The sequence below is a fragment of the Siniperca chuatsi genome, linkage group LG18, assembly GCF_020085105.1.
Source record: "Siniperca chuatsi isolate FFG_IHB_CAS linkage group LG18, ASM2008510v1, whole genome shotgun sequence".
NCBI classification, from domain to species: Eukaryota; Metazoa; Chordata; class Actinopteri; order Centrarchiformes; family Sinipercidae; genus Siniperca; species Siniperca chuatsi.
Genome location: NC_058059.1, coordinates 27,335,659 through 27,362,473, shown reverse-complemented (window position 1 = coordinate 27,362,473; position 26,815 = coordinate 27,335,659). Strand labels below are relative to the sequence as shown.

At 40.9% G+C, this 26,815-nt stretch overlaps 2 protein-coding genes across 9 annotated transcripts in view; one reads left to right on the top strand and one right to left on the bottom strand.

The window, feature by feature from the left end:
* The first annotated feature begins 1,823 nt into the window (after nt 1-1,823).
* On the top strand, nt 1,824-5,171 carry LOC122865445 (lysozyme C-like). Its single transcript, XM_044173875.1, has 4 exons — nt 1,824-2,150; nt 3,162-3,320; nt 4,661-4,739; nt 4,834-5,171. Exons 1-4 carry the CDS (start codon nt 2,024-2,026, stop codon nt 4,898-4,900), a joined length of 432 nt encoding a protein of 143 aa, XP_044029810.1. The 5' UTR covers nt 1,824-2,023; the 3' UTR covers nt 4,901-5,171.
* A 7,195-nt stretch (nt 5,172-12,366) lies between these two features.
* mbd2 (methyl-CpG binding domain protein 2) overlaps nt 12,367-26,815 on the bottom strand; it is a 41,738-nt gene continuing 27,289 nt past the window's right edge. For 5 of the 8 annotated variants that reach the window (XM_044173863.1, XM_044173872.1, XM_044173868.1 and 2 more), the window contains one exon: nt 12,909-13,137. Coding sequence is in view for 2 of the 8 variants with exons in the window: in XM_044173870.1 (XP_044029805.1) it covers nt 13,041-13,137 (97 nt within the window). In the remaining 6 variants the exon portion in view is untranslated. Of the gene's footprint in view, nt 13,138-26,815 lie in introns of all 8 variants that reach the window. The other 3 variants (XM_044173870.1, XM_044173873.1, XM_044173864.1) reach the window with 2 other exon arrangements.

Sequence of the window (26,815 nt, the reverse complement as noted above, 5' to 3'; positions counted from 1 at the left end):
AAGATTACATCAACTGTGGATACAAGTTCATCTTAGCAACAGGACTACAGTACGGCGCGTTTATTTTCAGCAGCCAGCCCCGACAGTCTCTGCTGTGCCATGGTGCTTCTCAGATAGGTTTTAATTAGTTCCAGTTTTGAGCATGGACACAGGAAGTAGGAGTGCTGAGGGGGCTGCAGCATTATAGAAACCATCAGCTGATTAAAGAGTGGGATGCAGAGTGGCAGCAGAGAGAGGGAGCGTGTGAATATGGACAGAAGAGTGGACGTGATATAAAAACTCACTTCAGTGATCGTGAAGCGTGATGTTACTCTACAGTTGTGCTTCATCAGTGAAGTGTGTGACTGTGGAAACAGTCAACAGGCAGACAGATCGCCGCTCGAGCCGCTCGTCTCTGTGGAACGTCTGTTCCGCACTGCGCCGCATTCCTCTCAACTACCATCGGCTGCTCGTGCTCACTCTCCCTCTTCACCTCCTTTCACTGCTCGTGCATTACTTCCTGTTGTTGACCGTATGCTGCTGTGCTGCTTTGACATACAGTATTTGGTGTTCAAGCTTGCTGTCTGCTGTGGTGTAAAAGTTTTCAAATTGTTGTAAATTGTTGTTAATAACTATTAGATATATCCTGGCCATTCCAATGAATTAAAAAAACATGAATATCGCGCACCATTTAGTATGATGTCATTATATAGACGGACCTTCTCTCCGCACCCCCAACTGTGACCGACCTCCAGCGTCCCTGGTTAGTAAGTAATTACTCTTCACTTTACTTTCAACACTCAGCAGCTGCATCAAAACAACTTCCGATCCTCCACACCCACGTGCCACATCTTTTGTATTTAACAGGTGTAGAAATAGAAAACAAGACATTATGGTTTAACAAGCAGTCAGCCTACAGTTTGAACGTGATTACTGACCATCAACAGCTAGCTTAATATTAGCTATCCAGAAGTCCCATCTTTCCTGTGAATGTGTGGGGTTTCATACACCCTCCAGCTCTGAACAAAAGGAGTCCTGAGTGTGGGTTTACCAGTGGCTAACGTTAGTTAGCCAGCTAAGAACCCACAACATGTACATGTAAATGAGACTTTGGAGTTACTGGGCATTGAATTTTCCACTTTTGGTAAAGGCTTGCTTCCCCACACCTCCAGCCCCTGCACCAGGCTAACGTGTACTGGACCAGTCTGTCCACTACAGGGAGACCAAAGCATCCATCTAACTCCCAGTAAGACAGCGAACAAGCAGACTCTCAAAGCCTTACTGGGATCAGTAACTGGAATGTATCTACTGAATTTCAAATTGTAATTCCTTACACTACTCATTACTGAAAAAAGTAATCTTATTACTACAACGCGTTACTAAGGAATTTGTTACTGCCCAACACTGATTGTTGAGGTGCACGAGGACAATGTGATACACGTCCTCCTGTCAGTCTGGTAACGAGCAAGAAGACGAAGACGGTTAGCTGGTAAACATGGATGTGAACAAACTTTGAACAGATGTTTGTCAGGCCTTGGCAGACACACGCATTGTGTTTTGGTGAGAAACACTGAAAGTAAACATGACTTTGTTGTTTCCAAGAAAACTCCACAGGACACCTTTACGTCAGCTTTTTAAAGTTAGGTTGGACACCAAAAACACCTTGTCACGGCTGCCACACCAGTGTTTAACTTCAGCCTTTCTTTTTATTGCTCTTTTATCGCTGCAGATAAATTTGTGCCAGAGCTCCACTTGGATTTGCCCTTATCCTTGTCCTTCACATCAGTCTGTATTATCACACCGATAACACACTCTGCCTGAAAACAAACATATCAAAGTTCAAACTCAGAAACCCGGATTCAAACTGAGTGAAAAGTGAAATCTCTACCTCTTTCAACAGCGTTGTTGAAACTGGATGACTTTCAAAGAAAATAAGGAGTTAGTGCGAATCAAAGCAGCCACAGCAGTTTCAGCTGAGCTTCTCGACTATAAAAGGACATTTAGCAGCAGCTGACGAAACATTCAGTCCAGCAGAGAGTCCATCATGAGGAGTCTGGTGTTTCTGCTCTTGGTGGCTGCGGCCAGCGCAAAAGTCTTCCAGCGCTGTGAATGGGCCCGAGTGCTGAAGAGTCATGGGATGGACGGCTACAACCACATCAGCCTGGCCAACTGTGAGTACTGGCCTGCAGATACTGTGTCTGGAGCAGAATATATTACTCATTTACATGCATTTGTATTACTTAGCAGCAATGCAACATCACATCAGTCTTAAGGACCATACCAGCCTATTCACTACATTTGCAAAGCATGCCGTACCAAAGCATGTACTGTGATGTACTGTGATGTTATTCATTTCGATGTATTTTTTCCACCTTTAAAGTTAGCCATTGGTTTCCATTCATTTTGGTACAGTATGGAAATCAATTAGCAGACTTTGACTCGGGCTTAAATTGTAGGATTGGTCAGAAAACATCAAGTCAGCATTATATTTGTTGCATTCAAACATTATCTCATATGATGTAATCATGGGGTAAGCAGTTCTAAAAAGAAAAAGGTTGTTATTTTTGGGAAATACATTTATTCACTTTCCTGCCGAGAGTTAGATGACATGATTGACACCACTCTCATGTCTGTACGGTAACTTAGCACAAAGACTGGACACAGGGGAAACAGCTAGCCGGGCTGGGAGCCATATCCAGGCAACCAACAGAGACTCCAGGAAGTTACTGGTTCTGACCAAAAAATAGTACATAAACCGTAAAACTGTGATTTTGTTGTTTTTACACTTTTTTTGTACAGATTAAATAAACAGGATACAACATGTTAATCAGTGAGCTTTAAAGGTGCTAGTATGTGGATTTTGCTACCGTCAGACAGAGCCAGGCTAGCTGTTTCCCCCTGTTTCCTGTATTTGTGCTAAGTTAGCCAGCAGCTGTCGGTGGCTTCATATTTAACATACAGACATAAGAGTGGTGTCAATCTTCTCTTCTCTCTTAACTCCCGCCCATCTTCCTGCAGCGATAATGTTGAAAAAAATTCAGGCAGAGCTGATATTCATGGTGACGCATTACACAACGGACGGAGCTGTCATGGAGATGGCTGACTGTTACCACGTAGGTTTTGATGCCCGACGTTGATCTTTCAGGTGGTCTATATGTGGGTCTGTTCTGTTTCCTCTGCAGGGGTTTGTCTGTCCAAGTGGGAGTCAGACTACAACACCAGAGCCGTCAACCACAACACTGATGGATCCACTGACTACGGCATCTTCCAGATCAACAGCCGCTGGTGGTGTGACAACGGCCGCACCCAGTCGTCGAATGCATGCCACATCAGGTGCAGCGGTCAGTGATAAACCACCACATCCAAATACTTTTAACCACACAGGGGCATTTTCCTCCTATTTCATTCCTTCCCATGTTGTCGTGCACGTTTTTGTCACTGGTCGTGCCTTGTCCTGCTGCGCCATCAAGCTTTAAATCTGCAATAATCAATACAGTTTTTCTAATATTAACAGTGAATTAAATGGCTCTCTCTTATGTAAAAGTGTCTCTGGTATTTTTGAACCCATAAAGAATTCTCACCAACTCTGCAGCTCCAATGAGCTTTTTAACTAGTAGTTTTGGTTTTACGCCACATGTACTGTATGGTTAAGTCTCCCCGCTCTCATCCAGTTTCCAGCAGCAGCAGGCAGCTATTTTTAACAAAAAATCCCTGATAAACCCACTGTACACTACCTGCCCAGTACAAGAGCAGGCACAGCCAGAGACTAGCTGGTGAACACCGTGGAGCATTTAGCAGCTAAAGAGCCAGATATTTTTCTCGGCGGTTGGTGAAGACCAGTCAGAGCTAAAAGGAGAGTGAATATTCATTCATCAGGTGGACACGAAGACGAGTCCAATGGGATGACAATGTTGTTCTGTGTCAGATGGATGTGGGAGTAGACAACTATTTACTGACACATTAGCCACAACAACCTTAAAAGCTGATAATACATCTGATGTGGTGTTTTCAGCTTGTTGTGAAGTTTCTCTTCCCCCAAATGGCAAAATATTTGGCTTTAATATCCTCTTATTTAAATTTTATTAACAAAATTTAGGCAGATAGAGTGGGTCATGTCTTTGAGCAAAACACTGCTCCTGATGGTTAGGCCAGCGCCTTATATGGTAGCTAGCCACCATCAGTGTGTGAGTGTGTGCAAGGGCGTTATTTCCACTGGGAATGGGGGGGGTCAGTGAGTGCGTTCACCTCTCAGGCTACATACAGGCTGCCCAGTCATTTTGGTGGAGGTTGTTGGGGCCTTATGCAGCCCAAAAGGAAGACCTGAAAAAAGTACTGCCAACTTCTCTGTATGTTTTTTTGGGGGGGTAAAAACAAAATAATTTAACCTTTATTTTTATTTACAGTTAATGTTCTCCTAAAAAGGAGCTAGAATTGCAAATGTCAAACATAAGACAGTAAAACACAGCGCTCTTTGTAGTAAAGATGAAAATACAACATTATCTGTCAAAGTATCCAGCTTTGGATAAAGGGGCTATATAAATGCTGTCCATTTACAATTTATCACTGAGCCTTTGAGAGGCAAATTTTTTCACTTACTATGTTGTACATGTTGTACTTGCAGTTCCATTAATGTTCACTTATTAAATTCCCACTCAAATCCAGATTCTTTCTTTTTTCACAGAGCTTCTGACCGATGACGTCAGCGTGGCAATCAACTGTGCCAAACGCATCGTTAGGGATCCCAACGGCATCAGAGCCTGGTAAGATCTGATCATGTGACTCAGACTGTGATGTGTTCACTACACAAACCTTCACATGTGGAGAGATGACTTACGTCCTTCTGTCTGGTTTCAGGGTGGCCTGGCGCAATCACTGCCAGAACCGCGACCTGAGCTCCTATCTGTCGGGATGTGGTCTTTAATCAGCACAGTGGAAACAGTATGCTGTCATCAACATAATAAAATTCTCCCATCTTCAGCTGCAGTGGATCGAAACATTTCTACTGTTGTCTGATCTGACAGGAGTAAAACAGAGTTAGATGAAGCTACAGTCGATTCTTTTCATATCAAGTGAATTCACATCTTTACTTTGAATGTATTCAGTTTAACCTTTGATTTAACAGATCTAATCAACTTGTATCTGTTGTTATTGTGCTCATTTTAAAACCAGATTAAAATGTTGACTTCCACTAACCATTAACAGTTGTTTAATTAACATTAACACGAATATTAAAACAATGAAAAGGTATTTGAGTTCATTTTGGCCCAGAGGGTCAAAGGGCAAGCTCCAGCCGTCTTCATCCTTTTGAGGACATAAAAGTTTAAACTGATCTACTGCTTTTAAAATCTGTGCATGTTGCAGTAAAAAAGAAAATAAACTCAAACATTTGGCCTCATGCAACAACTACTACTACTAGTGGAGAATTGTGGCATTCACCAATTAGTTACAGGGGGAATGTAAATGAATGTAGAACATTTAGCACAACAAGAACTGACAAAATTTTAGGCTGAAATAAATCATTATAATACATAAATCATAATTATTAATCATGTATTATTTAAATTCAAGCAGTATTAAAAAGCACCACTGAAAAAACAACTGTGCGTGACAGAGTTTACCTCTGTTGTGTAACCTCCACACACCATGCACAGATCTCTGACACACACGCTGTTTAAATCACCACATCACGGATGCACATGTTAAATATAAACCAGTGTGTTACTGCTGAACACATCTGGTCTGGTGTTTTTCAATGTACAGTAACAGATTTGTCACTAAACTGTGTCGCTTTGAACCGACCAGGTTATCACGGTGGTGTTGGCTGGCAATTGTGAAACTTGAGCGTGCGCATCGTGTCTGGTCCTTATTGCTCTGTGTTCTCTGTGTGTGTTCTGTGTTTTACTCAACATCCAACATGTAGCTGCTGGTTAGTTAAAACTGAAAATTACTTAGTGTGTGTTTGTTTTCACAAAACGTATGTGAACTGCCAGATGAGTGTGCATTTGGATAGCAATAGGAGGCTGACCGGAGAGGTGCATCAGACTGTCTTTATAAGGAGCCAAGCTGACCCGCTGGTGCTGGTGCTGTGTTTTAATTTGCTTACGGCTGTTCCTTACCTCAACCTTAAATAGATGTATAATATATGTATAATATTTGTTAAGTTATATTTTCATACGTGTTTTTTAGGGTTCCACCTCCTCCCCACAGTGCTTGGTCTCCCCTAATGTCTGACTGAAGATTTCACCCTTGGGTGCAACCATGAGACCACAGGGATGAGTTGTTTCCCCTATGTGGCTTTAGTTGGCAGAGGCACACACAACTCAGTAAAAAAAAAAAACACTTTTCATGTATTCTGAGTTTTGCCTTTTTCAATTTGCTATACAATAAATGTTTGTGGAATAGGTTTAGAATGTCTTAAAACTTTGAATGCAATTAAGGCAGTTTGATAACTGTGTGGTGAATGCTGACATCTGCAGTCTCCAGTTTGAGGGAGAGCACTTACACGCGGACCGCACAGCACATTAACTTAACTATTCAGTAAGTTTCTGGATCAGAATACGAAAATGATTGAGCATGAGGCCCAACGAGCCCTTAGCTATGTGCTTAGAAATTGAAACCATTAAATGATAAATTGGCCATTGTTGAACAATTCAAGTCATCAGCTTTAATTGTAATTTACTTTACTTATGGTTTCATATTAAGCTCAGTGGAGATTACACAGAAAAAATCCTACCATCATTTTAAAAAGTGAAGCAAATATGAAATGTAAAACATGTACATGTACACCAAACAGTAAGCAGAAAGAATATGTACGTCAATAATAGTGATACTGAAAGTAGTGAGACTGAACCAGGCGATTTCTCTCTCACTCCCTCTCCGCTAAAGCATCCACCACCTTTTTAAATCCAATGCTGAGTCATTTTCAATATGACAGACCTGGAACATTTTCTTAGTCCTCAGTTCATTTTTATCTAGATTTGAAAAACGAGCTTTCTCCCTCACAGTTTGAGTGGCTAATTATTATCCGAAAACCCACTGGATATGAAAAAATGAGTGTTCACTATTGGAAGTGTAAGTTACCTGTTTGTACTGTGTTGCAGTGATAGAAGAAGTACTAAGATCTGTTACTTAAGTAAAAGTAGAAATACCACAGTGTAGAAATACTCTGTCCTTCATGCAAACTTCACTCATTGCTTCAGTAAAGTATTAGCATCAAAATATACTATATCATATATAATCATATAATATATATTATATATAATATAAACGTACCAAAAGTAAAAGTACTCATTATGCAGAATGGCCCATTCATTCATATTGGATTATAATTATTGATGCATTAATGTCTTCGTCATTTTAATGTTGCAGCTGGTGAAGGTGGAGCTTATTTGAATTACTTTGTAAACTACCCCCAGGGATCAATAAATACTTATTCTAATCTATAATAATACATCATCATTTATTTGTTGATTATATCTCACATTATTAATCTTAATCTGCAAAGTAACTAGTAACTAAAGTTGAGTTGCGATAAATTTAGTGGGAAGAACTCTAAACCCAGTTTGAAAATACAGCTGCACTCATGAAATGTAACAGCCAGCTCACTAACTATAAACTGTAAACCACCATATTCTGAACAGACACGTGACAAACACTTACAAAAAGTAACATTTGCATTTTGGAACATGAAACAGCAAACTTAACAAACTATTCAGTCCAGCGCTGCATGATGGGAAATGTGGGCCGTCACTACAATATTTTAGCACGAAGCCTCGTTTTGATCCGCTCCCGTTTGCCGTTTAGCTAGGCGCTAAAATGCTGTGTTGAGCGGGCCATAAATAGGACAAAGATGGAAAAGTGCAAATCTTAATGTATAATATGTGTGTTTGTGGCTGCACTGGCTGCGGAGTTTATATTGTTTAGTGGCAGATTATTTCATTTCTGTAGCCTAATCGTGCTTTTTGTCCATAGACCTTTCATTTATTGTTGGTCATTTTTGTTGAATTGTTTTGTCCTCTTTTCTGGTTTTATATGGTTTATATTTAAACAGGCCTTGTATAGTGGTGTAGTGTAGACCAGCGCACCTGGCAGTCTGAGCCTGTCGCTGAGCCGCTTGTTAATCGCTGCATGTCTTCGCCGCTGACACAGAGCGGCTTCACTGTGTGTTTTCTTAGACATAGGCTTGCTTGGCTCAATAAGTGACAATTTGTGTTTATGTATAGGATATATCAGCTATTTTACAGTTGTGAATTTTACAATGACTTTAACAGAAGGGCCCCTCGAGCGTGCTCCGCCCCCTCTACGCTGGGAGTCCAGCTCCGCCCCTGGCTGGACTGTTACGTACTAAAGATGATTTGTCTACGGCAAAATTGCAAATATATCCGCTCTGCAGAGTTGGAATGTAACTAAGTACGTTTTCTTCTCATGCCGCTTTCCGCTCCGCTACATCTCAGAGGCAAATATTCTACTTTTTACTTCACTACTATTATTTGACAGCTTTAGTTACTGGTTACTTTTCAGATTACAATTTGCCATACCCTTCCTGTCCAGTGAAAACCATGTGTGATTTAGAATGTGAATGTTTTTATTTCATTTTTATTATGTTTAGACCAAACAAACCAGAAGCCAAAAGTCCATTTAGTTTAATGACATTTCATCATTTTAGTGAGGAAGTTGTTCTGTCATTAGAGTGAAGCAGCAGAGGGAACAAAAGCTGCTGCTGCTGCTTGTTTGTTTTCCCATAAAAATACATTTAGGCTGTTTGTTTTGATGGAACCAGTCAGATGTGACATCCAAAAATAACTAGGACAGATTATGATTACATACTGTAAGCATTACATATATGCTGCTTTAATTCACATTTATATGTTAACAATGGATGAAATGATGTTGTGTATGTGAAAGGGGTTGCTCATAGTGACAAAAGCATAAATAATTATGGTCTGCAGTTCATCTAAGCTTTACAATGCATTTTAGCCTCTTTAAGCTCATTGTTTTGGTTTTATGGCCGGCAATTTGAGTGTTTGGGTTCGCTCTTACCGCTCTCATCGCATAAGATGATACAGTGAAAAACTCACTGTCCGCGAGCTGCTCGGCAGCACACAGCAGACAGACAGTCAGAGAGCTAAAGAGCCAGATGTTTCCCTCAGGAGGAGGAGCTAAAGTATGGTTACATTCATCAGGTGGACATAAACATGACTCTGAATGAATGCTAATATTGCTTCGTATTGCTTAAGTCCTAATTTGTTCATCTCTCAACAGTTTCTGAAAGGTTGTCTACATTAGTAAACCTAATTATAACCTTAACCCCAAAACCACGTCTTAACAGCTTTTTGAAGAAGTAGAAACTAGTCAAAATGTTCTCACTTTCCAAAAATGTCCTCAAGGTCTCTCAAGGTCTTAAGTGTAATTAGAAAAAGAAAAAACCTAACTCAAGGTTACTAGTTTATTCCAGAGCTTTCGATTGCATTTTATGGCCCTTCTCAGCAGACAACGTTTGTCCAGTTGTCATAAGAATAACATGTATATTGTACATAGAGTTTGGGAAAGGCCCTTTCCTGTTTAAACATGACATTATATGCACATAATAACCTGGCACTTATTACTGGCTACTCTGCTGATACCAGCACAGCAGCTCCCTTGACCACCCCAAACTCCTCCAATGTATTAAGCTTTTGGTATTTTTGCTGAATCCTTGTTGCTGCTCAGACTCTAAGAGCTCCCTCAAAGAGCAGAGCTGTTGAACCAAATATAACTGTATGACCATTTGCAATAAATTACTAATTCCTCGACATAAGTATCTCTGACTGAAGTGTTCTTGTGTCTGAATGATTTTCTGTGCTTTTGGAATGACATGTAATGTTTGAGTGTAAATATATAAGCTTTATCGTGACCAACTGAAGCATCATTACCAACAGCAGCTTCATGTCTCCAGTTTAACCTCAGCTGGTGTTTTCTGATGCAGAGCACGGACAGAGCTGCTGTTACAGGGTGGAAACAGGAATCCCTGGACGAGAGAGAGCGAGAGAGGAGCATCTGGCAATGAAGCAGGAATTTAAATGTGTAGTTGCAGTGATCAGAAACTGGCATCATAGAGCCATTAGCAGATGCAAATGAGGGCAGAGCTGGCAGGCTGGTTTGTCTCACTGTCTTTAACACAAACAAAGATACACACAAACACTCCACACAGTGCACACAAAAACGAATACAATCCCACCTACAGCATTTGGACTGAGAACAGTTTGTGCCAAGTACCTGACAGAACAAACAACTTACTGATGATTTAGCTGTTCTTAGAGTCTTACCAAAGTCTTGATGCAGGAGAGTGTTCTGTTTTGGTACAGTTGGATCTCAGTGCAGCTTTCGACACTGTGGACCACAGTATCCTAATCGACAGACTTGGGTGGGTATCTCTGGGTCAGCCCTGCAGTGGTTCTCCTCCTCTCTGATAGGAGTTTCTCAGTTGCTGCTGGCAACTGTGTCTCCAAACTTTGTTTTGTGGTGTGCCCCAAGGTTCGGTCCTTGGTTCAATTCTGTTTGCTTTGTATATGCTTTCCCTTGGACAGATAATAAGACACTTATCTTCTTTCACTGCTACACAGATGATATTCAACTACACATCTCATTTAAGCCTCAAAATGTAGCAAAATTGTCAGTTTTAAATAACTGCCTAAACTCTATAAAAAACTGGATGGCAGATAATTTCCTACAGCTCAATGCTGACAAGACAGCTCTTATTTCTGCGTCACCCAGTCTTGTCTCTAAGGTAATGGAAGGTCTCGGTTCTCTTTCCTCTTATCTTAAATCATGCATACAAAATCTAGGTGCCCCTAAGGACCAGGTTCTGACTCTGGACCAACATGTCAAATGTTTGATTTGTTCCTTTTTTTCCAGCTGAGAAACTAAACTCAGGCCCGTTGTGTCTCAAGCGGAGATGGAGATGATAATATCTCGTTCTGCCTAGACTAATGTAACTCCTCTTCACATGCCTCAGCAAAGCATTCCTGTATCATTTACAAGTGGTCCAAAATGCTGCTAAGCTTTTGACCAGGTCCTCCAAAAGGTCTCATGTGACACTGATCTTGATTTCTCTTCACTTGCTCCATCAAATTCAGAATCCAGGGTGATCCAAGGTTCTTGTGATCACTTATAGAGCTCTGCCTACATTACAGATCTACTGCAGTCCTGAATCGCCAGCAGGTCTCTAAGGTCCCCTGATCAGGGTTTGTTGGTTGTTCCTCGATCCAGGCTTAAATCTAAAGGAGACTTTGAGGTTGTGGCTCCTAAACTTTGGAGCTCTCTCCCTTTGGACATAAGATCGGTGGACACTGATAAAAAGCAGCTCAAGACCCACCTGTTTGGACTTGCCTGTGTAAATTTCTATTTACTCTTAGTTTATTTATATTTGATGGTGTTTTGTTAAGTCTGTATTTATGTCGATTGTCTTATGTCTCTGTCCATACTTTTAAAATTCACCTCCCAACACTTCTGAAGCTCACCAATTAACAAATTGCATCTCTCTTTTTAACCCATACTTTAGTCTTTGTGCTAAGCTAGGCTAACCATGTACTGACTCCAGCTCCGTACTGTTAAGACCCTGACTCATTTGTATTTGAGTGACTGTGTTTCTGTGTTCTCCCTCCTTGCCTGGGGGTGGTGCTTTTCACCCTGCTTTGTGTTTTCCAAAATGTTGAATTGCAGGTGGTGGCTGCTGATTGGACAAGAGGCTGATGGCGCCTACTTTAAAATGGCATCAACCGATGCCGGCTTGACTCCTGGCTTTTCCTGGCTCCCAACACGACCATGCTGTGCTGTATCCTGCCCTGCCCTGGCCTGCCCTGCCCTGCCCTGCCCTGCCCTGCCCTGCCCTGGCCTGCCCTGCCCTGCCCTGCCCTGGCCAATTCCTGCTAGTGCTAATAATCTGATTTGTACATAATGTAAATAATGTCTAAAAGAGCAGTCCGGGTAAATGTAGGGGTGAGAAGCCTTTTTGTTTCCTTATGATCTCTTTTCTCCTGTTTATGTTTTAGTGAGGTAGGTAAGTTACCTGTATTTTCTTTAGTGCTTTTGTTTGGTAGGTAAGTTAGTGGGCAATATAGATTGTTTTGTTTTGATTAAATCAACTTCATTTGGACTGCATCGGCTGTGGCACTGGTCATCCTCGGGAGTGGGGAAAGAGGAGAGTCATCTTTTTTATGCTGCGCTCCGGTTCCCCCTAGGCCGATCTTCTCATTTCACGCTCAGAAAGAGAGCAAATTAGTGTATTTCCTAAAATGTTGTGCTATTCCTTTAAAGCTTGAGCTGTCAGCAGTATGTAGAATATTGATTGTCACCATCATCAGAAACAGCCATCTGTCAGCAGATTTTTTAAAAAGCACCAACGAACGATTGTGAATATAATCATTTATTTACTCCAGTCCAAGAAATGTACATATATGTTCTCACAAGGTATAAAATTTGTCTTAAATAAGCGATGGTTATATTTCATATTCAGGTAAATTTTCATTATTTAATTAAAACCCCTGAAGACTTCTTTAAAACTGACAACAATTTACACCCCAAACAACCAAAATCATCAAAAAGCACAATAAGAGTTAGTAGAGTTAGCAAAAGCCGTCCAGCAGTTTGCAACCTGACTTTGGGTTCGATGAGGGTGTTGCTCTTCAGTATTTTTTAAAAATTGTTTTTATCAGCTTTATATTAAAAAGAAAGAAAACTAATATCTGAATTTCAAAAGTGAGACAAGATAAGTGCTTGTTGTAAAGTTTGTACAGATGATAACTCACAGAGGGGATTAAAGGCTTCGGTTGTTGCTTTGAGCTGGTAGATACTCAACTTATTGCTGCTGTTGCTCCTCATGTTCCTATGTTGCAGTTTCTATTGCTGCAACTGTTGCTGCTGCAGCCATTGTTGTCATTTTGTAGTTGTTGCTGGTGTTTTTGTCATTGCTGATGCAATTGTTGCTGCTGTTGCTCTGGAAAATCACTTTAGTTTCCAGATGTCATTCTGAAAATGGTTTCCTTAAGGGGAAGGTGGAAGCAATCGCCCACTGAGGCAATGGATCAGTGCAGATGATGTTTCAGTTTGTGGGTGGTCTGTTTTTGGTTTGTCGTCTGGATGAAGATGATGATAAACCTGAGGCTGGTGAACAGAGGGACTCTGGAGAGAGAGACAGAGAGAGGTACGAAGTTACTGATAACAGTTTAGTTTACAGATTTGTAGTTTGTTGCCACAGTGAACGCAGGAGATCATTTTAATGACCTGATGTTCACTCTATATTTGCCTCAGCTGACTGTCTGAACTGGTTTCTTCAAACAGGTTTAGGTTTAAATCTCGCTTACTAGCTTGTTCTGGAGCTTTAAGCTGTATCACACGGTCTTCATCAGCAGATGAAGTTTGCTCAGATGACAGTGAGATGCATCTGGTGATGCGTGATGTTGGGACTCAACGGATGAATTCATTAATTTGTGTGATTTTTAACTGAACTTTCATTAGGAGACTGCATGCTCTTTTGTACTGAAAAATCCTGAGAGCATTTGAACTCAGCATTCCAAAATCCCGAGAGCACTGAACGCAGCCTTACAGCATTGTGAATCCCAACAGTGAGCTCAGTAGCTATTATAATTTCATCCACAGCACTTTTAGAAGTTTCTGTGTTGGCTTAAAAAGTATACCCCATCTGCCAGTGATGACCATGTGATACAGCTGAAATCTCCTGAATAGGCTAGTAAGTGGACCTTTACCAAGGTCAAGAATAAACTTTCATGTTTAGCTTTTAGGTTTAGGTTGGGAGTCTGAAAATGGCATCTGGGAAATGAAGTTTGATGACAGAAATAACTGTACCTCTGATTGAGTTTGATACTAAATACAAAGCATACTAAAACAGTACTTTTTCAATATCTCAACTTGCTGAATATAAACATTTGGTGCTATAAAAGCTTTTTGCCTTCATGAAAAGAAAAAGACAAAAGACAAACTTCATCAGCGTTTCATGAACACAAATAGCTCTTTACCCAAATAAAATACGCTATAACATGAACAAAATAATTAAGTTTAAGTTATACTAATAATATAGAAAGGGTAAGTTTTGGTGGAGCAGGCATGTTTATAGAGTGGCAGCATTTTTGGAAAGTGTTGAAACGGTAAGTGGTAAATGGACTGTATTTGTATAGCGCTTTTCTAGTCTTCTGACCACTCAAAGCGCTTCACACTACATATCACATTCCCCCCATTCATACACACTCACACACCAAAGGCACAGCCCTCGGGGGCATTTTGGGGTTCAGTGTCTTGCCCAAGGACACTTCAACATACAGCATGGGCTGGGGGAAGCCGGGATCGAACCGCTGACCTTCCATTTGGTGGATGACCCGCTGACATTTTTTTAATTGAGGACATCCTTTCTGGACAAGACTCCTTGGCTTGCAGGAGCCTAGTGGGCGGAGTTAGGTCATCAGGAGAAACCAGGCTCACCTGGTCTAAGGCTACATCCACAAGTTTTGCTACGTTTCACCTAGCGTCCACACTACTCTGGCGTTTGAGCCCCTAAAACAGATATGTTTGGAAACGATGCTGGCCCCGTTTCTGTTTGAGACCTCCGGGGTTGCATTTTAGTCTGGAAGGGCAAAAACGGTGGCTTTTGGAAACGATGACGCAGACACCCGCATTCGCATCTTGATTGGGTCTTATCAGTAACGACGTGTCCTTCCCTTTCGTCATGCCCCTATCACGCAACCTTTTTCCCAGGAGAAAACAAACATAAAGCATGGCTAATTCAACATGCATAATGAACCGGTGTTGCTGACCTTGTTGTCAGTGCTAGCAGCTGTTGTGCAGTTAAATTCAGCATTTTATAATGCTACTACTGCCCACATGCGCAGGAGGCAAGCTATTATACAAGCGATTTGTGACAGTTCCCAAGTTATCAGCCTTACATGGAGAGCGTGTTTTGGGTGAAGAACTAGTGCTTGGTGGGATCATTTTATTAATGAATTTGTGGTTCCTGGGGAATGGCGAGAACATTTTTGAATGTCCACATGTGGAAGGAGCAACAACAAAAAACAGCACGCGTGGATGTATTTACAAAGGTATCCTGCATGTTGTATTACCTGAGTGACGAGAGAAGACAGGGGAAAACCAATAACATTAATGCGTTTGGACTATCCCGACAAGTTGTTTCAGTCATCATCTAAAAAGTCTGTAAGACCATCACCATCTTCCTGGGTCCAGACTACATCAAAACACTGAGGACGGAGCCCGAAGTGAAGGATCTTATCTTCTCCTAGCAAACACACGGTAAAGTTATGCCACAATGCGAATCCACAGACTCCATCAACAGAAACGGGAAAATTCTTTGAATGTACAAGGTTGTGACTACAGGTTCTGTTTCATGGACGTTGTAATGGATTCATTTTGATGCATCACTGTTTAAATGTTAGCTTAGCTTAGCCTGCTGTTAGTGTGTTCAGCCATTTTGCAGGTGTTATTCAGCATCAGCCTTCTGCTGTAAAGCAAATACAATTCAATAGCAGTTCAACGAATAGCCTAACTAAAAGAGTACATGTGTAACGCTAACTCGGAGTATGTGTTGTGAGATTGTGGAGTATTTGAGTTTGTACGTTGACGGAATGGATGTTATATTGTCTATATTTAGAACGACACAAAAATACTTTGTCTCTTTCATCATTGTATTTTCAAACAAAATGCTATTTACAATGTTTGAAAAAAACAGCATCATCCGGGAGGATTTTGTGAAGAGCAGTCACGTTTCCCTGCCTTATTACTGTTGTCCTGTTCTTGTTAACACCGGCACGCCGCGCCCAGTGTACGTGAATGGTCATGTGATATGCGTTTTCAGGCGTGTTAGTATGGACGGAGATCACTTCTGAAACGGAGCTGAAACGCTCGTCTGGACGGAGACTGTTTTTGTTTTAAAAAGCCATTTTTAAATGAAAACGTAGTAGTGTGGATGTAGCCTAAGTGCTGCCCTATATAAACTTGTGGCAGTCAAGCAGACTCTCTCCCCTGGCTTCCAAGTTTTAGGTTTTGATGTGTTTAGTTAGTCTATGTATAACTTCTCTTTTAATTATGTAAAATAAACCTATTTTACTTTACAAGTCACGTGGTAGTCTCCCCTCCGTTGTCCAACCTTGTGCTGGATTGTGACATTTTTTGAAAATGAGAACATTTTTTTGAGGTAAGACTTGGTTTTAGGGTTAAGGTTAGAATTAGGTTTAGGTTAGGGTTACGGGTAGGGAATGGATTATGTTAAAGAGTGCCCTCACAAGTATAGAAGTACTGACGTGTGTGTGTGTGTGTGTGTTAATGAGCACTCAGGTCTACACTGATGTCTTCTACTAACAGATAAAGTGTGAATATAATTGTGAGACTCCCTGCAGAGACCAGTGAACAAATCTCCGCCTCCTACCTCCTTTGTCTATTAAACCCAAATCGACTCGTTAAGCTCGTCTTAATAAAACCCACTTAATAAAAACAATCTACAGAACAAACTGTCTCGCTGCTGCGCTTCTTCCACCTCCTGCAGAACAGTGCACATCAGCCTCTAGACAGAAAAATGTCCAATTAATGTGGAGATCCTCCATGCTAATAATTAGCTTCTCCATTAACCCCTCCTCGACACCTCCTCCCTCCTGCTGCATTAACGAGGTGGGCGGGGCTACAATTAGGACTGCTTGTCTGCGGAGGCCTTTTGCCTGCACAGAAAACATTTTAATTAGACAACACCGGAGTGTAGCGTTCACACAACAGGAGAGCAGGAGTGATATCAAATATTACCGGGTTCTCCGCTTCCTGCTGCGCCTCGTTGTCCTTCTCTCAGCTGCACAGCACATTCTGACTGCCATATTTAGAACAAATGCCTTCAAGATGAAAATGTCAGAATCGACAGAAAAAACTGCTGAGAAATCCTGGTTTTCCCAGCCACCCACTCAGATGTAATGAACCTGTCTTTCCATTTTCATTGTGCTATTTTGAATCCCTCCTTTCCATTTTGAATCTTTCACTGTGACATTTTTAGTCCCTCCTTTCCATATTTAATATCTAATTGTGCCATTTTGAATCCCTCCTTCTTTCAATTTGAATCCCTCAATGTGCCATTTTAAATCTTTATTATGTAATTTGAAAACTTACCTCTTTCCATTTTTAATCTTCCATTGCGCCATTTGAGTTCATCATTTCAAATTAAATCCTTTGAATCCCCACTTTTACATTTTGAATCCTTCATTGTGCTGCTTTGAATACGTCCTTTTTTCCATTCTGAATCCTTTAGCACTCTCGCCATTGTGAATCCCTCAGTCTTCCACTAGTAATGCAGGTGCTGCTAAATCCACCAAACAGACTTTATGATGAACTCTTTGTTCCACTGTTTTAGTGTTTCATTGTTTTACTGTTTCAGCATGAATGTTTTCTTCCTTCAGTGTTTCAGTATTTTCATGTTTCAATCTGATAATCCTCAGCTCGGTCTTAATTACTCCCTAATAATTACAAAATCCTGATAATCTGCTGCTTAATCGAGGCAATTCAGCTGACTGACAGCACACACACATGTCTTTGAAGCAGATAATTCTCTGTGTCTCAACATCCACTAATTACCAGCAGCTGAAAAATGCTGCAGGAGTCTGAATCAGCTCCTCTGGAAATTACAAGATACACAGCTAATAATCACATACACACACCGTCCATATCTAACGGTCACAGTCTTTTCAGTCAGCAGTGTGAATCTTTAGTCTCGATCAGATAAAAACACCAGTCTGCACATTTAAAGGAACAGTCTAACATTTATCTTCCTCGTCTTCCCCAGAGTCAAATGAGAAAATGGATATCAGAGTGGAAACATGAGACCAGGGCACACATGGATAATTCTGTCAAGCTAACCTTAGCCACATTTGGCACAGTGAACACCGCTACGCAGCTGGACGATGGCCACAGGATCGCGGTGAGGAAACACAGCGAGGAGGTGAATAAAACAGGCATATTTTATCAAAAATAATCGATTGTGTGAAGTTTTGTGGGGCTTTTGGGTCGGCCTTGCGTGGGCATGACGAGGCTGACTCCTCGGACAACCCTGGCATGTTCAGGGGACTGGTGCATTTTGTTGCCTCCCTAGACAGTGTGCTGGAGGAGCACCTTGACAGCTAACTTACTGTTTTTAAAGGCAGTCAAAGACGGTACAAAACGAGCTGTTGGACTGCATGCTGTCACTGCTGAAGGATTACATTCTGGAAGAAGTAAAGAGCGCTGATTTTATCACCATTCAAACAGACGAGACGACATTTCCACCCACTGCCTGCTGGTGCTTGTGCTAAGCTACATCGACGGCGACAGTAACATCCAGCAGCATTTTTCGAGTTCATTACCAACCGCCCGACACCATCGCTACAGCGCTTCTGGAAAGGCTGAGCACCATTCTCCCAAATGGACAATGAATAAGCACGTATCAAGTTGATATAGTCAAACTCTGACTGTAGTGTACCTTTGTTCATGTTCAGCCCCAAATCTCAAATTAGAGAGAGGTCAACTGATATTTGCAAGGTTGTTTAAGTTATTATTTTGGGTATTTCCTTCTGTTAACTGTTTTGTATTGGTTATCAAGTTTTCTGGAGTTTACTCTCTACACCTCAGAGCACTTGACTCCCATGCTTATGTCCATTCAGGTGTCTGAATAGCAACTTAACACCACAAACTGCACTTCACGTTTACTTACCTCCCTATTGGTTTCCCCAACAAAACAAGGTCCATAGGGGCATCTCAAGAAATAAACATTTTCTATTACGTTTTATATTATACTGTATTCGCCTGTGTGGGTGGCCAAAATAAGATGTACTGATGTGTTTGTCAAGGCATTGCTTACTGCTTTATTTTATGTTGGAATCAAATAATTGTTAAATATATAACTGCAAAGTAGTAATTCCTTTTTGATACCTTCATTTTTTTGCATTAAATCATACTGGGATGTTTGCTGAAATTGACTGGATGTGGCACAGCGCTACCTAGAAAATTTTCCACCAGCCGCCACTGTTAATCACATAAACAAATTACAAGCAGATACATGCCTTCTACAAGAAACTCATACATCCGAATCTGACTATCATAAATTAAGAACAAGATCAAATCTTCTCCGCCCATTTCAACTCCAGGCAAAGAGGGTAGCCATTTTAATAAACAAAAATATCTTATTTATTCATAACAACACCATCACAGATCCTGAAGGACGATTTATCATAATAAATATCTTAATACACAACAGCCCAATCACTATTGCATGTATTTATGGCCCAAATAATGAGGACTCGTCCTTTTTCCACACCTTTTTCACCTCTCTCTCCTGTCTGTCTGACTCCCCAATAATTGGAGGAGATTTCAATACAGTCATGAACCCGTCATTAGACAGGTCTAACAACTCAAACAGTACACGTAACTGCCAAGCCACAAAAACAATTAAACAGTTCAGGAGCGATTTTGGTCTTGGCGATGGTTGGAAATTAAAACAGCCGACCGCTAGAGAATTTTCATTTTTTTCACCAGTTCATCACTTCTACTCTCGTATTGACATCTTTTTAACCAGTAACTCAATTATTTCCCAAATCGAAAAAGAATGCTCTTGAGAAACCATTTGCAATAACAGAATTCGACAATGCACGAAAACTCATGCCTAACAATAAATCACCAGGACCTGTTGGCATCCCTGCTGGGTTCTATAAACACTTTTGGAATACTCTAGCCCCTGTTTTCCACAGAATAACTGAAATAAAACAAAAATCCAAATTTCCCATAGACATGAACATTGCTACAATCTCTTTTACTGAAACCCACTTCCCCATCAAGCTATCACCCCCTATCTCTCATCAACACAGACACGAAAATCATCAGCAACGCCTTAGCATCCCGAATCGAAACAGTTACTTCATCTATCATTCACTCAGACCAAACTGGCTTTATTAAAGAAAAGCACTCATCTAATAACCTACACAGACTATTTAATTTACTACATTACACATCTCACACAAACTTACCATCAGCCATAGTCTCATTGGATACAAAAAATTTGATAAAATAAATCGGGAATTTTAATTTTCTACACTAAAAAAATTTGGTTTCGGTGAATCATCTATCCACTGGGTGAAGGTTTGGTACACATTACCAATAGCCACGATCACCACCAATGGACTAAGATTACGATGCTTCACTTTGCACAGAGGTACTAGGCAAGGATGCCCACTCTCCCCATCTTAATTCGCCATCTTCATTGAACCACTTGCAGCAGCCATCCATCAAAAAATAAATATCACGGGAATCCAAACAAAAAATATGCACCACAAGATCAGCCTTTATGCAGACAACATTCTACTTTACCTTCAAAATCCTTCCTCCTCAATACCCGAAACCACCCACCTCATAAACTTTCTCTAAAATCTCAGACTACACTATCAACTGGTCTAAATTCACCATTCTCCCACTCAGCCCTAATAGTTGGGATGTGGCAGTCCAAACACCACATTTCTCTCTGCACACTGGTAATATGGTAAATGGCAAACTTGTATAGCGCCGGGATCAACCTGCTGACCTTCCGATTAGTGGACGACCGGCTCTACCTCTAAGCCACAGCAGAACCTAATAGCTCATATTTAGGAATCAACATTTCCCCTAGGCTGTCAGAGTTAATCTCAACTTCAACCCACTTCTCAAAACAGTAGAGCACAACCTTCAATGTTGGATGAATCTACCAGTATCCCTCATAGGCAGAATTGCTACAAACAAAATGACCATACTACCCATGATAAATACCTAAAACAATAAACCTAGAATCAAACTACTAATCCCAATTAATCCGACAACTCCTGGACAGACATAGAACAAACCATTCATATCCATCGCACACCATCTTTGTTTTAAAAACCCTACCAAAGCTACAACTCTGACAGCCTGGTGGAAATTTTACCAAATAACTAACACCACAATCTCACCTACCAAACACACTCCCATCTGGAATAATCCTAACTTCCTAATGAACAGAAAACCACTCAACTTTTCATCATGAATCAGTAAAGGTATCACGTACCTTAAACATATCTTCCATAACAACACTTTGGTCTCATTCCCTCATTTGGTTCAGAAGTACGGCATTGGGAAGAATCCCTTTTTAGAATTTCTCCAGATCAAATCCTCTATTCAGACCAAAATTAAACTTAGATCTTCCCCTACTAACATCAGACATGATCAACATCACACAGAGTACACTACACAGGGAAATGCATGTTTAAAATGTGTTTTTGTAGACTGACATTTGTCTGCACTGTACACAAAACACCACAGACAGCTATATGCCACATGGGACTCCACACCGATTAAACAATTCTGGCGGGACATCACTGACAACCTCTCCAACCTTCTTCTAGGCTGCCACATCCCACTATCCCCTCCACTCTGCTTACTCGGAGACATATCCAACATAAAGCTAAACGACATATCCAGTAGAATACTCTCCTTAACCCTAATCATTGCCAAGAAAACTGTCCTCATGAACTGGAAATTAAGGAACAAAATCAATATTACACTTTCGAAAAAATCTACTAATCGAATACATATCAATGGAAAAATGATCTGCCTCCATTAAAAAACAAACTGCTGATTTTGACATAATCTAGAAACCATTTATCGACACTCAAAATTCTTAATTTCAGCACCAATTTTACGCATCACCTCTTTTTGCCTGTCCACCATCCACAATAAACACACATATATTTGCCATCACACATATACTTTGATCAATACAAATTATTAATCTGACATACACTTGCACACACAAAGGCATCACACACACATCCAACAAACATACACACTCTATGACCCCCTTTATGTTGATTTTCCTATTGATATTACCAGTGATACTACTACTACTATTATTATTATTATTGATACCAGTGATTTTATATAATATATATAATATTATATCATTATTATTATTATTATTATTATTATTATTATTATCATCATTATTACTGTTGTCATTATTACTATCATTATCATTAGTTTTTAGGGCTAATACCCTATTGAGTTTGTGCCGGTTTATTATCATTCTTATAGTCTTATGCCGCGGCCTAAATTCCTGTGAGCTGGAATGAGCTAGAAACACGACACTTGGCCCAATAACTGGAAATAACATGGATGTGCTTCCACAAAAATATGAGCCCAATCGGCCACATGGTGGCGCTATAATTTAGGCCCAAAAATGCAATTTTGAACAGACCACGCTCCTCACACCATAATTCCGAATGACTTGAAATTTCTCTCACAAGTCCAGCTCAATGTGCTCTCGTGGACCACTAAACTCTGCCTAACTAGATTTTTCACCATTTAGATTTTTTTGAAAAACACATTTTTGACATCTCCTCCTAAACTGTAGATCTGAATGCTACCAAATTTGCGGTAGATCATCATTGGACAAAGCTTAACAGAAGTTGTATAAATCTTCTTGATATCTTATTTAGTTTTCAAGATATTAACTAATGAACTTCAAAAGGGGCGTGGCTCAGCACATAAATAGACCAAAGTCAACAACCGTTGGGCCAATCATCACAAAACCTACAAGACATGTCCAAATATGTACCTGAAACATACATCATCGGACTATAAATCAGAAATTGGTTGTCCAGTCATCACAAAACTTATAGGATATGTCCAAATAAGAACCTGAAACATACCCTGAACGTTTCCTTCAAACCACTAGGGGGCGCTGCAAATGCAAAAAAACTTCTCGGCATAATACGAATCAGAAATTGTTTGTTTTCTTCATTGTATTTCAGATTTCACTGCTTTTTTCACGTCTAGGCCACATTTGACGAGTTCCAGATCAAAAGCTTTAAACTTCTAACGGCAGTTTGTGTTGGCTTGAACCCCGGAATTGGCACTTGTGTCTATATTTCATTATTATTATGATTGTGATATCATGGTGGTGATGATAATAACAGTGTTTTTTTGTGTCTATGTGTTTGGTATGCTTTCATGTTTCTTTTACGAGTAATGGAGTATTTCAGCAACTGTAGTACTGCAACTTCTATGAAAACTAATGGAAACAGATTCTAACAGCAAAATAATGGTGTTGGACCTGTATCCCATCTTGTTTTATTTCTGCAGTGTAGAAGCAGCATTACTGTGTTACTGCCACCTTCTGTAGCATGTTTCCAAGAAAGAGCAGAAGAGAAAGATAATGGAAGAAACCAACTCAGCCATAAAACCAACATAAATAAATTAGCAGGAAGCAGCAACAAGAGTCACAGCAGCAGGAAACAAACGGAACAGTCTGAGATTCTGCAAAGATTTAAAATGGTTGTTTCAACAGCTAGAAAGCAGCCCAGGACACACACACACACAGAGAGAGAGAGAGAGAGAGAGAGAGAGAGAGAGAGAGAGAGAGAGAGAGAGAGAGAGAGAGAGAGAGAGAGAGAGGCTGGCCGTTGCCCTTTCTCTCTGGTCCAGCTATAAAAACCCATTAGTAATCACTCCTCGACTCTCAGCGGCTCTTTTCGCCCAAACGACTTCCATCCAGCCAATCTGCATAAATCTGCATTAATGGATGATTTTCCCTCCACAGAAAACAAATGTGCTTTAAAAAATACCTCCTTATCTGTCGGCTTTTAGAGGAAACATTAGAGACACACACACCATCAATCTGAAAACACACATACACACGATTGCAGCTATTAACAACAGATATATCATGACAGATATATCACTACAGCAACACTTACAAAGGAAATATAATGTGAGTGTTGGACTTGACAAACAAATGCTGATGATTTACTGTAGCTATTAGAGACTTACCAGCAGTGGAGCTAAAAGTGTAAAGTTTGTCCTGGGGGTGGCGCTAGAGGAAAGATCATGGGGTCATTAAAGGTTAATACTAGTGGTTGCCCAGTAAATCCTATGTGCATCCTTGTACATTACTGACAACCATTTCCCAATTCATGCAAGTGGCGCTGTACTGTAATTAGGGCCTGAGCAGCGACCGCTGCGAGGTCCCTGTTGAAACTGAAGGAATTATTCCCCCCTCCCAATAAAAAGGGGTGCTCAAAAACTCCCGAAACTTTGGACACACATCAGAAGTGGCAAAAATGTGCGTGTTTTGTGGGTCTTGCATATGGGCGTGTCAAAATGGCTCCATAGCGCCCCCCTACAAATTTTTAAAAACCAGCACCCGGCCTACGTTTCACCTACATGTATGACATGTATCACCCAACAGGAAGTCAGCCATTTTCAATTGAAGTGCACTTGTAGACCATTTTTCGCCATTTACAGGCTCTGTACTTTAACAAACTCCTCCTAGAGGATTAGTCGGATTAGTAGTTTGCAGTGAAGAAGCTTGAGTTTTCGTTGAAGGGTGTGTCCGTGGCGTGGCGTCGAATTTCTTTGTTTCGCTATGACACAGTAACTTGTTGTAACTTGAGTGTGCGTGGTCAAATCTGCCCCAAACTTCGAATGTTTCATGAGTCCCAGCCTGAAGACATCTACATGGCAATATTCAATCATATTAAAGACTTCAAAGTTCAACTCCCCAGTTTCAGCTGGAATCAAGCCGACTGATGGCGTTGCTGTGACTCGGCTTGTCAGGTGGCAGGTGTCTGGTTTTAGAATATTGTTTTATAAAATTGTTTATTTATGTTTAATATGATTGTATAGTTTGTGTTAATATGCTTTGGCAATGTTGTATTGTATGCAGTCATGACAATAAAACCACTTGAATTGAATGGTGTTACGCTAATGGTGAACGCTAAGTTGCTTTCATGGGAAGTCCGTGAGTGGGATATCCCTCTTGTAAATTTGCAACCATGGCGATAACACTGCGTTCACAGTGTATCCTAGAAGGAAATGAATGCTTCAAGAGGAAGAAACTCTTAATTTCCTCTACGGGGAATGCCAAGGAAGAGAGCGTCCATTTTCCTGAGTTGACACAGTAAACGACATGTTGGTGAAATTTTAAAGATGATACTCTGACGCTAGAGAATTTGTCAGATCAACTTGAAATTTTCGCAGTGCAATCTAAACACCTTTGCGATGACAATTTATCAAAAGCTTGAGTTTTTGTTGAAGGGCGTGTCCGTGGCCAAGAAACAGGAAGTTGTTGTAACTTCAGTGAACATGGTCAAATCTGCACATGTTTGATAAGAGTCCCAGCCTGAAGACATCTACATGCCAATATTCAGTCATAGCGCCACCTACTGGCAACAGGAAATGACACGTTTTATACTTTGACGTACTCTTCCTAGCAGGTTGACCACATCCACCTCAGATATGGGCAGAAAAGCCTTAAGACCTTGATGATGCTATATTGTAAGGCTTATGAGTTTTCGTTGAATGACGTGTCCGTGGCGTCGAATTGCAATGTTTCCCAGTAAAAGAGGAAGTTGCTGTAACTTCAGTGTACATGGTCAAATCTGCCCCAAAGCTCACCTGTTTGGTAACAGTCCCGGCCTGAGGACATCTTCATGCCAATATTCAGTCATAGTCATAGCGCCACTTACTGACAACAGGAATTCAGCCTTGTGTGACAATCATCATTTGATTTACATGAAATTTTCAGGGTGTGGTGTACACTTCATATACTGGAACGTGTCGTATAATTAGTGGGTGTTCTCTAGCGCCACATAGCAGACACAGGAAGTGTGCAGTGTCCACAACACGTGAAAATTCAGAGCCGCACTGACCAACCTCCGGCAATGATGCTGTGGCACACCCCCGACGTGCGGTCGGGTGCGAGGGCCCGTTCATCGCTGCTTGCAGCTTTATATTTAAATGTGTTTTTCCTACCTTCCAGGGGCCCATTGGTTTCTGTTCATTTTAGTATGCTTTCAAAATCAACTCAAAGAGACTGAAAACTTACTCAACATAACTAATGCATCATAATGAAAATTATTTTGCTGACTTCAGAGTGGAAGACAGTTTTAGCTACACGACAGAACATAAATGTCGAACTCAGAGAAAGGGAAAGGCAATCAGAAGGGACACTGCTGCTACATCATCTGATCAACCAAAACCAGAACACCAGCCTCTGGAACCTCCGGAGTGTTTTTGCTGCCATGAATGGGACATTTTGGAGCCGCTGTTGGGAGGAGTCAGAGCAAGGCAGCGATGCAGTGGATGTGTGACAAGCTATCCTGATTTGTGGACGACCCGCTCTACCACTAAGCCACAGTCGCCCGTATGTTGTTTTTAGAGCAGCAACCGTAAAGTTTACAACAGCAAAATCACTATCTAAACTCAATAATATCTCACTGGAAACAAATCTAAAATGTCAATAAAATAAATCATATTCCTGACATCAAAAATATTGAGTGAAGTTTAGAAAGAATGGAGAACTCATCAGTCAGTGTCAGTCCTTCCTCCTGTCCTCTGTCCTCCTCCCTCTGCTGCTGCTGTGACTCACTGCAGGTAAGTGACACAGTCCGACTACATACAGACGCCTTTGGTTTAGCTTGTTTGTAACAATTCGCTATTAGCCGAGCTAGCTCGCTGTGCTTGTGTAAAACATGAGAGACTGCAGACAGAGCAGATTAAAATATCCCTTTCTACATGTTCACATGGTTATGCTTGTTGAACAGGTGTATTGATAAAGTATTGGCTTTTTACTCGCAGAGGTTTTATTGCACTTACTGACGAGCGTAGTTGTTGTCAGCTGGAGTAATCTCTGCCGACACAGACAGCAGGAGGCTGCAGCGAGCGTGATAATGCTACGGTCTGTAATGGTTTAGCCCCGGGGCCGTTTAATACCGGGCTTCAGTACCCATCCCTACTCGCGAGTGCCCGATCGGTACGTGCTACTCTC

Bases quoted from the DNA above. Each gene is read 5' to 3' on its own strand.
- LOC122865445 (XM_044173875.1), top strand. From the start codon at position 2,024: ATGAGGAGTCTGGTGTTTCTGCTCTTGGTGGCTGCGGCCAGCGCAAAA. The intron at 2,151-3,161 runs GTGAGTACTGGC...TTTCCTCTGCAG, and splicing joins CCACATCAGCCTGGCCAACT to GGGTTTGTCTGTCCAAGTGG. The intron at 4,740-4,833 runs GTAAGATCTGAT...GTCTGGTTTCAG, and splicing joins CCCAACGGCATCAGAGCCTG to GGTGGCCTGGCGCAATCACT.